The sequence below is a fragment of the Scomber scombrus genome, chromosome 9, assembly GCF_963691925.1.
Source record: "Scomber scombrus chromosome 9, fScoSco1.1, whole genome shotgun sequence".
In the NCBI taxonomy this organism is placed as follows: domain Eukaryota; kingdom Metazoa; phylum Chordata; class Actinopteri; order Scombriformes; family Scombridae; genus Scomber; species Scomber scombrus.
In genome coordinates, this window is record NC_084978.1 from 12,477,889 (window position 1) to 12,491,266 (window position 13,378).

The window sequence follows — 13,378 nt, forward strand, 5'->3', positions numbered from 1 at the left end:
CATATTAAATGGTTTTAGGGTATAGCATATTGTTTTTTTATCTTACCAGATATTTACAGTGTGCACAACACATTTAAAGTTTACTTGACTTGTGATGGGTGCTTAGAGCTGAAATGCACAAGTGGCACATTTGCATTAGTTAGGCTTAGCTAAATTTCCTTGTCCAAATCTGAGTCTCCACTTGCAGACTTCCAGAAATATAAATTCTAGTTATGTCAATTAAACACTTGTTTTGTGAAAAGGATTTGGTGTGCACTACAACATCCCAGCATGAGAAATAAAAGTGCCAAAAAAAACCCAAAAAAGGATTCTGTAATGAGACGAGTCAAATAAGTTATTGCATTGATATTTTATAATCTTTTTCTATAGCAGTAGTTCTCAAATCTTTTCACATCCAGGACCCCTAAACTGACACAAATTAGACCACAGACCCCCACCTGGTGAGATTTTGTCGCCCAGTCCACCTGATAAGATTTCTGCTTTTAGATGTTTTAAAGCCATGTCCACAACAGTCATACAGTCTATCATTGTGTTACATTATGGACGTACTTACAGTGAATTAAAATTACCCCCTGAAACCCCAACAAGGACACCACTCTCTGGATCCTACTTTAAAAACCATTGCTCTGCAGATTACTAGGCTCATGCATTTACTTTGAAGGTAAATCTCACTGGGTTTCCGGTGTGACTCCTGCGAGCTTTACACGGTTTCAGTGTTTGATGATGCTGAGAGGGACGGGAGTGCCCCATTCACTCTCCCTTTACATCCACAACAGCGGATCTCACAGAAAGGACAAATTAACTGGACACGGTCGATGGAAACATATGTGTGATGTTGAAAAACTAGATGCATCTGTGCATTGAACTTATCGGGGAATACTATGACTTTTAAACGACTGACGATTTGGGAGACTGTTACTCTTTTTACTTTTGCTTGCATCTAAACCGGCCAGTCATTCATTCATTTATTTATAAGCTGCTGCACCCATAGTCTGTTTGTATATAAACCGGCACCCTCCTGCTCTCTGGTGAAGCCCTGCGGTGAAGATGGATACCCGGCTATCTTTCTCCAGGTACCCGCTGCTGGTGTTGCTCTGCTCGGTTGCTGCCCTGTCGGGGACCAGGAGCCCCGTGGCTGCTGCGGGGAGGAGCTGCTCCGACACCCGGCAGGTGTACTCGGAGAAAGGGTACAGCACAGGCACTGCTCCGCTGACTCAAATCTCCGGTAAGACTGTGTGTTTAGCCTGCTGGAGGGAGAATTACATCCCCGGACGGTTTTTGGGACTCATGTAGGAAAATCCCTCTGTTATCTTTTTAAAAACATGGGCTTAATTTAAATAACATTTCATATACTGTACAGGTAAGCATGCTCTAGTTGTCTCAACTGGGATAAAAAAAAATATCATGATGCACATTAAGGTCACTATAAACTCACAGCTCAGCCTCAGAGACTCAATCCAAAACCATTATGGGAGCACTATATCCTTTAAATAGCTTACCACAGATGCACTAATCAAAAGAAAGTAATACGTAAAAGTACAAGATGACTCAAAACTCACTAATAAGCACCAGAGGCACAATGTAGGAATATCATGGTGAGTTTTCCCTCAAGAGAAACAATGCACGGTGGTTTAAAACAAATTACACCCGCCCCCTCCTCCCCTCTGTGCTGTTTAAATAGGATGATTAAGGGGATGAGCAAATTGCCAACACCGGTGCAACAAAGAACCTCGCCCCTAATTAGTCTTTGCCTACTGGCCCACTGCTAAATCCCTGCATATACCCATAGGCTCTGTTCGCTGGTGATAATCTAATCTGCTTGAATAAAAAGATATAATATGGATTACAAACAGTTGGATTTTGGGTCATTTGAAGTTTTGGTGAAGGGGGGTTTGGATGGTGGAGAAGAGGTAGGGGTGGAGGGGCTGCTTAGATTTTTAGTGGAAATTTGTGGAAAGTGAGGGGCTAAATGATGGAGCACTTGAGTGTCTGAAGATGTAGCCTACTTCTTCAGAGGAGATTCAGCTTTGCATGTAAAGCAGTGAGAGTGTGATGGTGTGTGTGTGTGTGTGTGTGTGTGTGTGTGTGTGTGTGTGTGTGTGTGTGTGTGTGTGTGTGTGTGTGTGTGTGTGTGTGTGTGTGTGTGTGTGTGTGTGTGTGTGTGTGTGTGTGTGTGAGAGAGAGAGAGAGTTACCCTCAGACAGACCGAAACATACATGTAAAATGTATATATACAAAAAAAATGCAGACTTTGCAGAGCTCCGCTGTGTTTGGATTTATTTTGTGGCAATTTGGCTGTGTGTGTGAGTCACTCAGACAACTGAAATATTGATTGATTTAGAGTGTGTGTGTATGTGTATGTGTCTGTGTGTTGGGCTATCACTGCCTGAGTCTTGGCTCACTGTCCCGTGGGCCAGGGGAGCAGATGGCCGGGAGAGTGAAGGATGAAGAGAGGCAGTTTAGAAATGGAAATAGAGGGATGAGAGAAGGCTAATAGTGAGACACACACAGAGAGAACAAAAGAGGCAGAGAGGAACATCAGTGAGGGTGGAGTTGGAAGTGAGACTTTTTACTGTATTGACAGCAATAATATTTGTACCAGGTGTAAAATTGACTTAAAAGAAAGAAATCAAGCTTATGCACATTTAGAGTCCTGTCCTGAACCCCCGCCCCATAACCCCCCCCCCCCCTTGTCGTTTGCATATCATTACCTCTGACATATCAAAGACTAAACCTGAGCTGACAAAGACAGACAGAGACTGAATAATTCATGCAGGGAAATTACAATTTTCTATCACACCCTTATCTTTGATAAGATTTCCCCACAGTAACAGAACAGACTAATGAGTGGAGGAATTGACCGTCTCACAAAAAGTGTCTGTTTTAACCTGATAACAGACCCACCTGCGTTATTATAATAACGCAGGTGGGTCTTTGTTGAGGTTGAATAAGAAACATCACCACATGATTATGTGATATTACAAGCTGCTGTGTTATGATAAAGCTTAATCCACATATGTTTCTATGCATGTGTAATCAGTGCTAACCTTTCATTCTCTTCTGGCCTGCTTTTAACTTGGTCCAGGTGAGCACCTGCGGCTCTGTCCTCAGGACTACACCTGCTGCTCCAGTCAGATGGAGGAAACGCTGGCTCACCAGAGCGAGAGGGACTTCCTTAAAACTGTCGAGGACAACAGCCAGTTCCTTTTGACCACCTTTACCCAGAGACACCGCAGGTTTGATGGTGAGAGTCAGAACTCGCACATTTAATAACCATTTAAACAATCATCTTTAACTCATTTTAAAAGATTTGTTCTCCTTAGCTGGTACAAAAGTGCACTCATCTTCTCCTCGTCTCACACTTATCAACCAGGTCAATGGTGATGAGTGACAGCTCATTAAAAACTTATGAAGGATGTCCGACTGCACAGTTCCTCTGAGATGGTCAGATGTCTGAGCCACAGAATTGACTGTAGAAGCTAAAAAGCAAAGTGATGCATATATATTGCAGAGATTCTAGCAGTGTTCTTATTTATGTTTAATCAACACGAGAAAGGTCCTGAAATTAAAGGTTACTCCACTGATTTAGTATCGCACTTTTATAAAGACATATAAAGAATGGTCAAAATCAAAGCATCAGAATCCAAAAACACTGGACACAACTTTAATCAGACCTGTCATGTCTGGTAAATGCCCATGGTTTTAAACTTCACACCCCCACTGCAGACACCCTGTTAATAGTTTGTAGCCTTCAAGCTTAGATAACCGCGTCGACATCACTATGAGTGTAAAGCTCACTCAGAGCCACAGAAGATATGATACATTTTATTTTATTTCAGGCTGAGTAGGACGGATCATGGCCAATAAACTGACCTTCATTTGTAAATTAAGTGAAGTGCCCCTTTAAACAATTGGTCAGTGTAGAAAACCTGCCCCAACAGCTTGAGTCACTGTCTGTATTTGAGAGAATGTAGCCCACGTTGTCTGAAACTCTGTATGTATGCTTGCTGGTTTGTAGCAGTCGCAGCTCAGAGCTGAATTTACACTTTCTCCTCCTACCTGCTGTGGACTGCTATCACCTTTTTTTTCCCTCATCGTCCTTTTATATAATGTCCATGATGAATCATTTAAAGACACTGAAGCAGTGGGAGACTGCATATGAGTGTTAAAAAGATTATTTTAAATAGAGTACATGTTGTTACACTCATTTACCAGTGTGCAGGATCTGATGTAACCGTCCCTGTTAGCTGTTAGTCTGGGAGGTGGAGGAGGAGGAGGAGGAGGAGGTGAATGGGTGCAGACATGGAGACCTGGCTAAGATATCTGAAGAATAGAGGTGGGTGACAGATTCTCTCTCATCTCTGTCCTTCCTGTCTTTCTGCAGAGTTCTTCAGAGAGCTTATAGACTTATCAGAGAAGTCAATGAACCAGATGTTTACCAAGACCTACGGGCGGCTCTTCACCCAGAATGCACACGTCTTCCAGGAGCTGTTTGTGGAGCTTCGCAGATATTATTCTGGTCAGTTCAATGAGTTTATCCTCTTCAGCTGCTGTTGACACAAGTGGAGATTTGGAACATACACTGTATATTAAGATAGTCAATTGGGCAATTTCAATGAAAATGGGAAGATGTTGCCACGGCATAACAATAAAAATAAGCATTGGTCACTTTAGACAGTCAAAGGAACACATCCGAAACCAGATTTCCTTTGACTATCAACACAATAAAAAAAAACACATTTTATAAGATGCTTATATGGTCTACATGAGTTTAATGAATACATAAATACTAAAGACATTGTCTGGTTAATGATTGAGCTGTGACAAATCCTTGTTTTACTGGCAGTTTAGTTTAGTTTTTATCCATCTACATCCTTCTGGGTGTTGGTAAATCTACAGTGACTCTGGACAGCACTGAAGCAGCAGTATTGTCTTTTGAGGAGTATTGAAATGCCAAGAAGAATTTAAGGGGAAAAAAGAGATAGAGAGAACTGGAATCCCATGGATGCCAGACTGTTTCTATTTCTGTTCCGAGTTGCTCTGTTTTGGCATTACAGCCGCTAGCTGGCAAGTCTCCCTGCAGGCTGTTGCTGCTTAGTCAACCTGTCTTTGTCTGCCAAACAGCATGTATAGCTAATTTCAGGCTGCATAGTAGACTACAGATTGTAGAGTCGCATATTCAGAATTTGTCTGCCAGTTGCCTAATGAACAGACACTGACAAGCACCAATGCAGAATTAGTGGAATAAACCAGGAAATAGAGCAGTGTGCACAACATATTTATTACATTTCCTAAAATGTGTATTTCATTTGATTCTAATATTCGGCACCAACTTGCACCTAAGAGTCACTGTGTGGAAGTGTCTTTGACCCAAAAGGGAAAATTCACCAGTAATCTGAACCTTCTTGTGTAGGACTAGTTTGTAGGAGGGCTAAATGTGGCGAGTTCCCATAGTTACCATCATATCAGCCTTTTCTTTTCTGAAGGTGATCTTTTCAAAGCCTCAGCATGGCATTTAAATATCTAAAGCAGTGTCCATCAAATTTCTCCAAACAGCTTGTGCTGCGTTTTGTGTTGCCAAACAATTACACTGTATGATAAAAATCAGATAAATTTGTCAAAATATTGTCTGTATTTTCTTTCTTGACAAACCTTGAATGGAGCACATCATAGTTTCTCTTTTCCAAATGCGGTATTCCTTCAAGCACCAGGCTTCAATACAAAAACAGATGTTATTTGACAGTTGCCCTTTTGTCCACAGGGGGAAGTGTGAGTCTGACAGAGGTTTTCTCAGACTTCTGGTCCAGACTGGTGGAGCGGGTCTTCTCTCTGGTCAACCCTCAGTATCAGTTCAGTGAGGACTACCTGGAGTGTGTCAGCAAACACGCCGAACAGCTGCAGCCGTTTGGAGATGTGCCCCGCAAGCTGCGCGTACAAGTGTGTGACTTGTGATAAAACATGTTAACAGCAACAAAACAAATGGCTCTGACACTCTATAACCATACGTCTAGGTATGCAGAATGATTATAAGTACTTATCTGATTGTGCTCTCTTGCTTTTTCAATTCAGGTGTCCAGGGCTTTTATTGCAGCCAGAGCACTATCTCAAGGCTTGGCTACCGGCCGAGATATTGTCAACAAAGCAACAAAGGTGAGTTCCTCTCGTGTCTAAAAGTAGAAAATCTAAAGTGAGGACTTAAAAAAGAAGAGTTTCCTTTTATAATAAGATTCATATTTATTGGTATAGCCCAAAGTTGCAGACGGCTTTACAATTAGGTGACATAAAAGTTAGTTGAGAGACTGAACGTTCACTGTATTTGGCCGGTTGACAGTATTAAGTTGTTAAATAGAAGACAAATCAAACCTTGAAAATAGAAACTCTTATCATCAGCAGTAACTGATTGCTTTCTGCAGAAAAGGCTGGACTCAGTAATATGAGCCAGGTAAGCTCAATGGATCACAGGGCGGGTTACTAAAATAAGACTACTTGTTTTGCGTGCAAGGTTTGAATTCTTCAACATCTCTGGCAGTGTTTTATTTGTTCATTCTGGCCCAGTTCTTCCATCCGCTGCTTTGTTTTTCAGTTGACTGCAGATTCAGAGTGTGTGCGAGGCCTGATGCGTCAGTGGTACTGCCCGCTGTGTCGAGGCATGCCTTCCCTGCGGCCCTGCCACTCCCTGTGCCTTAATGTCATGAAGGGATGCTTAGCCAATCAGGCCGACCTGGACACTGAATGGAACAATTTCATTGGTGGGTGATGGGAGTAGGAGGGCTTTTTTGGAGGATGAATAATACATACTGACTTGTTATTGATGTTGAAGTGGGTTTGGGGTCAGGTGGATGACGTATTTATGTTTTAGTTGTTTATATTATGTATTTCCAGAGAAGCACAGTACTTCATATGGTGCATTTGTTCATGCTATTGGAGCCTTGACAAACCTGGTCAGCTCAAATGACATTTAACTACTTTCTGAATTATTATGATTATTAAGTTGAACATACCTAAAAGTAGAATCCTTTTATTTCTCTCTGTCACTCATTTACCTTTCACTTCCTTTCCCTCTAATTAATTCCTCCTCCATTAATCATTCATGTTTCTCTGCTCCTCCACAATTGATCTGTCTTCCTATGTTTCCTTTCCCCTTTCATCAAACCCATAGATATCCTCTATTTTTTCTTTTCATGTGCAGTGCTTCCTTTCACCTTTCATCACTCTACCCATGTCTACTGCACCCAAACCTATTCCACCCTCACTTTTCAGCCACTGTTCTTGTCTCTTTATCCTGCTTCTCCTAATTTTACAGTAACCTTTTTTTTCTACACTGACAAGAAGAGCTAGGTTGAATGTAGTCATAGAAAACTTTATCACCCTGCCATCTTTATTTCTGTCTCTCCCTGCGTCCTCTATCAGATGCACTGTACCAGGTTTCAGAGAAGTTAGAGGGACCGTTCAACATGGAGCTCGCGGCCGACTCCATCTCGGTGAAAGTGTCTGAAGCCATCATGCACATGCAGGAAAACAGTGTCAGCATCTCCACTAAGGCAAGAAGGCAGATGACAGACTTTAACAGAAGAACACCCTTTCGACATACATAAACCTCTCACTATTTTTTAGGAATCTCTTATTCCAGTGGTTAATGTTTTTCTTGAATTCAGCTCTATAATTTGACAGTTGGACTTCCATAAAAAACAGTGAGCTGTCTTGTATTTGTTGAACCTTTGTGAATCCTCTATCATCTTCAAAAAAAATCACTCTTACAAGCTTTAATCTTGATTGTTGTTTAATTAAAATTTTAATCTTCTTAATAAGACAACATGCAGAAAATTGACAGGATTTATACACAGCGAGCATGACAGGCTCACAGCATGATTAAAACATGGCAGCCTTCCCAGGAGTTAATCCACCAGAGAGACGCCCACATCTCGTTAGAAACAGCTTCTGGTTTGTGGTACAGTAGCAGTGCTTTACAGAGCAGAAGTTCTTTCCTTTACTGCTCAGGTTTTTGTGTTTGCTGCATTTCACTAATAGTCTGATTATGGAGGTTATGGAGAATGTGTCTATGGAGGGTATGTTGCAAGCAAAACTCCATCAAATTACATCGTTTAAGTTGATCCACTGTCGCTGGGGGAGGGGGAAAAAAAGAAGAAACGTACACTTATTGCCTCACTTCTTTAATTTGACTCAATAACACTAAAGTTAGCTTAAAGCTCCTGATGATAAATGTTGCATTTCTGGGCTTTTTTTTGTCTTCTGAAGACAGAGATTATCTGTGTAGGAATTTAAGATTTCCTGAAATGAGCACATTATGTTGGATTATAATAATGCTTCTGTGACACCGGTTGTTAATGCCATGGTGTTAATTTGGTTTTGTCTTGCTCAGGTGTTCCAGGGCTGTGGAAACCCCAGGCCAGTTCGTTCCAAACGCTCACCCAAAGATTCAGGAGGCAACAGGAGGCCTTTTCGCACCTACAGCCCCGAGGAAAAACCCACCACTGCTGCAGGCACTAACCTGGACCGACTGGTAAGGAGGACTGGGTGAAGCAGAATAATGAATTTAAAACAGTTTAAACCTGCATTAACAGATTTTTGGCACAATCTCTGGCAAATGTGCAACACCTGTCAAAAGTCTGGACACACATTCCCCTTCTCTTGAATAAGAAAGTGTTTTTTGCTAAAAAAATAAAAAATAAAAAAAAGTTTCCTGCTGCATCTTGAAATGATGCAGACGAGAGTGGTGATACTGAAATTAAACAGAAAACTTGCTGGAAAAACCAAAACAAATCAACTGAAAGATACGAAAGTGCTCCATAAAGCTGAGGGGAACTTCACAGTTAGTGATAATATTCTTAATCACTTTCACTTTATTTATTAGAGTCTTTATGTAAAATTAATTTCCCATGGGAAACTGCAATTAAGCATATTCAAATATTTACATTACGCTTGTATCAGAACACCGCAAAAGAGAAAAAGGCAAAGGTACGACAAACAGGGAAGCAATCAAGCAAGCAGCAGTAGAATAAGAACAAACTTAGTACGAGCAACTAAAAATAGAGAGTGCAGCAGTCAGAGCCCAGACAGTATTCCTCTGACCAAAGAGTGGACACACTAGATGGAAATGCTGGAGAATAAATGAAACCAAGAGCAAAACCAAGTGTTCATATCTATTTTTAAATCAGAAAAGAAATCTTGTTGATAAACTGACACTAAAGCAGTCAGGTTTTGACTTTGCTCTGCGTCAAGCACATTAGCTTCCATATGCTTCCTCCAGCCAGCCATACCAAACAAGGATACTTTAATACCAGCCCTGAGTCATAGCCATTTTCTTTCCGCCTCCATACAGGTTACTGAGCTAAAGGAGCGACTTCGGCCCATGCGGAGCTTCTGGGTGTCCCTCCCACACACCATCTGCAATGATGAGAAGATAGCTGCCGACGTCACTAATGAGGACCGCTGCTGGAACGGGCAGACCCGGGGGAGGTGAGCAAGATCAGAGCGAAGGGATGGAGGGAGGGGTTTGGTATAGGCGGAGGAGTGAGTGAGTGATGCTGCAGAGGTGGAAGGACGCAACAGATGGAAGAGAGTTTGTTTAATTTTGCCACCACCAGTCACCCACATGCTGTCTGCGTGGGTCTGCTTGCACAGATACAGCCCAACACCGTGTATCTGGGCTGATTTAGAGGCAGTGTGTGGTCTGCAGTCGTGTGTGTGTGTGTGTGTGTGTGTGTGTGTTTTAGGAGGGATACAGAGAAGAAAAACAAGTCTACATAATGGATGATCTTCATGATGCTTGCAGTTCAAGCTTTATTAGGCACAGGGCTGAAACAACTATTATTGTTTAATTATGGACAATTTAATTATTTGACAATTATTTTCTTGACCTATTGATTTTTTAAGTCTTTTGGTCTATATAAAATGTCAAAAAGTGGTGAAAAATGTTGTTCGCTGTCTCACAAAGCCAGATATGCAACATAAGATGTCTTGTTTTTTCCCATCCAAGAGTCCACAATCCAAAGAAATTCAGTTTACTGTCATAGAGGACCAAAGTAACCAGAAAATATTCACATTTGAGAAGCTAGAATGAATTTGTCAATCAAAAAGAAAAGACTCAAATGATAGATGAATCATTATTGATTAGTTGACCAATCGTTGCAGCTCAAAAACATTCAAGTATTCATTCATTCGTTTTCTTTACCACATATCCTCTAGACAGTTGGGGGGTAGTTGGGGCAAATCTCAGCTGAAATTGGGCAAGAGGTGGGATACACCTTCGACAGAGTTAATTTATAGAGACAGACAACCATTCACACCTACAGGCAATTTAGAGTCACCAATTACCTGCATGTTTTTGATCTGTGGGAGTAAGCTGGGGTATCCGGAGAGAACACACGCAAGCCTGGGGAAAACATGCTAACTCCATACAGTAAGGCTCCAGCCAGTTGGTGGGTTTGAACCCTCTTGCTGTGGGTCAACAGTGTGAACCACTGCACAAACCATGCCACTACTATAATTTGGCAAAAAAAGTATCGTATACATTACTAAACATTATTAAAGATAGCTTGTTAATGTATCAAAACATGTGTTCTGTAAATATGATACAGCATGTAAACCACAAATGGGGACCACAAATGTAAAGTCAATCACACTTGTTCGCGTATCAGAAAAATAACATGCAGTTAAAGAAATCCAGATCTAGAGTGAGGACGCCAAACTTTGCTTTGAAAAGATCAGTTTTTTGTGCATCCATGACTTTTTTTTCATACATGGACGCCTCTGTGTGTACACTTCCAGGTATCTCCCAGATGTAACAGGAGACGGGCTGGTGAGCCAGATCAACAACCCTGAGGTGGAGGTGGACATTGCCAGGCCGGACGTGAGGACCCGACAGCTGATCATGGAGCTGAGGGTGGTGACCAACAAACTAAGACACGCTCAGAGTGGACAGGACATGGACTTCATGGACAGTGAGTGTTCTTGACAGTCAGTCTGTATTTGTGTAGTATAACCGTAAAGGAGTATTACTTATAAATAAATAGTGGTAAATTTAGAATTTAAATCTTGCATGTGGATGTTGTTTATGGACTTTCACTTCATGCATCAGTCAGAAATCTCTTTTTCTTCGTTCCAGGTGAGGAAGGCAGTGGTTCAGGGGGTGGAGATAATGGTGAAAGGTACAATGATGATTGGCCAGGTTATGGGCCGTACTCACCTCCCTACAACAAGCCACCACGTAACCCTCCTTCCAACCCTGCTAAACCTCCTCGTGTCCGAGAAAGAAACGGGTCCAAGTGGAACAGAAATAACGGCCATGGGAGGATCAAATCAGCAACCAGTTGCCTCACCTTCTCCTTGGTTCCTTTGTTGTCTTTACCTCTCACGGTCACTGTTGCCCTCATGTGGAGATAGCTGCTTATTGCAGCCTGGAAATGAAGGAAAATGTATGTCATCTTGGGTGTCTGAAGCACATTATGAAGAAAAAATATCATTCCATTTGGTTACACCAGCAGAAAAAGACGAAACAGGCTAATTTAGCAATAATTAAGAACCTGTTTACATCACAAAATAGATGGGTTAAAATTAATATTTTTTTTCCTACTGCCCAAGCCACAAAAAAGGCACTATGTTTTATGATTACAAACAGTGCTTAATGAATAATTACAACCATCTTTTAGTGCCATTCTGTAAGATGTTTGACCTATTAGAGTCTTGCGATACGCTGAGCTCGGGTGTTTTAGTCGATGGGAAAAAGGACAAAAAGCAAAAAAGCAAGCAACGAATGAATTAGCATGTCTGGGTGATGGAGCTGATGTTCTCATGGTGGTCTGTGAGATAGAAATTACAGTAGTTGTGCCAGTCATTACTGTGTAGTTTCAGTGAGCAGCTGATTTGATCACCTCCTTTGCTGATCTTTTCACGAAATTCATTTAATTTAACTGTTCTTGGTTTCAGTCCGGTTGTCGTTCATTTTGTCTAATAGAGGTAGTAAGATGTAATTTAATCATTTAAAGCTCCGTATTTAGGCTCTGAAATTAAAAATGAGTCAGCAGGATGACTCTTAAAACCAAACAAGGGGCTTACTTGGAATGTACGTAAAAACTCAAATTCATTACTTGTAATGACAAGAAGTTGTTTAATGTAATATATTGATGCCTTTAATTTATTTGTTATATTATTCAGTTGTTTTTATTGTTATGGTCTTTAAGGAAAAGGATGAGTGTTTTTATCTTCTAAAAGAAGAATTTGTCATTGACTTTCTCTGGTTAAAAAAATCAAGTTGTATTTATTAGACCAGCATATCAAACCAATCACAATGAAACACTTAATCAGTGTCAAATAGTGTTCCAGAAGATATACCAGACCAGCTACAGTCATTTATGGTATTTTCAGTCTTAACCAGGGATAGTTAGCTTTGAGTGTGGATATGTTTGTATGTATGATGTTTTTATATTGTTTGTTGTATGTCCTAGTTTCATGTTACAATGGTCTGAGGTCATGTTGAGAAGGTGTTTGCGTGTTTTCTAATAGTGCGTTTTTCTACTTATTTTTCCTAAAAGCAACAAAAGATGACGAAAACACTGAGTGGGCTCACAATGTGATGTAAAATTGGATTGAACGTTTACGAAAAGACTGTCAAGAACTGAGAGACGATGGCTCTTAATCTTCATATGCTGAATGTGTTATAATGAAGAAGGGATGGAAGAGGAGAATGGACTTGGGGGTGATGAAAGTTGATTGATTTGATCCCAAAAGAAAACAGCAACAAAGGTGGAGAATAGAAAAAAGAATGTATAGATGCTGTGAACAGACACTTTTCTGTAGAATGAAGACTTGTAAAACCCCACTTTGTTGTAACAGAAGCACACTTCACTGTACAATACAAAGAAAGAGAAAATGTTTCATTTTGAAACATATCAAATTGTTCATGTCAAAGATGATCCTCTAAAATGTCTCTCCTTAAGAAATAATCAGTAAAAGGTACAAAATTCACTATTGCTATTAACCAACCATTGATGCCAGCGGTTATATTTGTAGTATTTGTGTCAAACATTTCAAAAGATTGAAATCTCATTTTGAAATTAAACCTTTCAACAAAGTCTTTATAGGGACAATGTATTAGACACAAACACAGTATTATGTTGCACAAATGAAACAAAGTGTTTCACAGTATTTCAAAAGCAACAGTATTGTAATCACATGTGCTTTTGATGATCAGCGTTCAGATTAGTCCGTGGTGGCTGCAATATTTCATGATTCAATTTCAGGTAAATCATTATTTAGTGCAACCTCTCATCCATTCCCACGACTCGCACATTCCATCATGGTGAAAGTATAGCACAACTTTTTTCATGTTGTTGTAACATTTTTTGGTATTAAACAAGTG

At 40.6% G+C, this 13,378-nt stretch overlaps 1 protein-coding gene across 2 annotated transcripts; it reads left to right on the forward strand.

Moving 5' to 3' along the window:
* Positions 1 to 1,047: 1,047 nt before the first annotated feature.
* gpc2 (glypican 2) lies at positions 1,048 to 11,869 on the forward strand. 2 transcript variants are annotated; one of them, XM_062426251.1, is made up of 11 exons: positions 1,048 to 1,225; positions 3,086 to 3,244; positions 4,385 to 4,519; positions 5,762 to 5,937; positions 6,070 to 6,150; positions 6,584 to 6,749; positions 7,411 to 7,541; positions 8,381 to 8,521; positions 9,341 to 9,477; positions 10,789 to 10,967; positions 11,126 to 11,869. In XM_062426251.1, the coding sequence occupies exons 1-11, from the start codon at positions 1,048 to 1,050 to the stop codon at positions 11,401 to 11,403; spliced, it is 1,761 nt and encodes a 586-aa protein (XP_062282235.1). In that variant the 3' UTR covers positions 11,404 to 11,869. The 2 variants fall into 2 exon arrangements, with proteins under 2 accessions (XP_062282235.1, XP_062282236.1); XM_062426252.1 differs by having other exon boundaries at positions 10,789 to 10,961.
* The last annotated feature ends 1,509 nt before the right edge of the window (positions 11,870 to 13,378 follow it).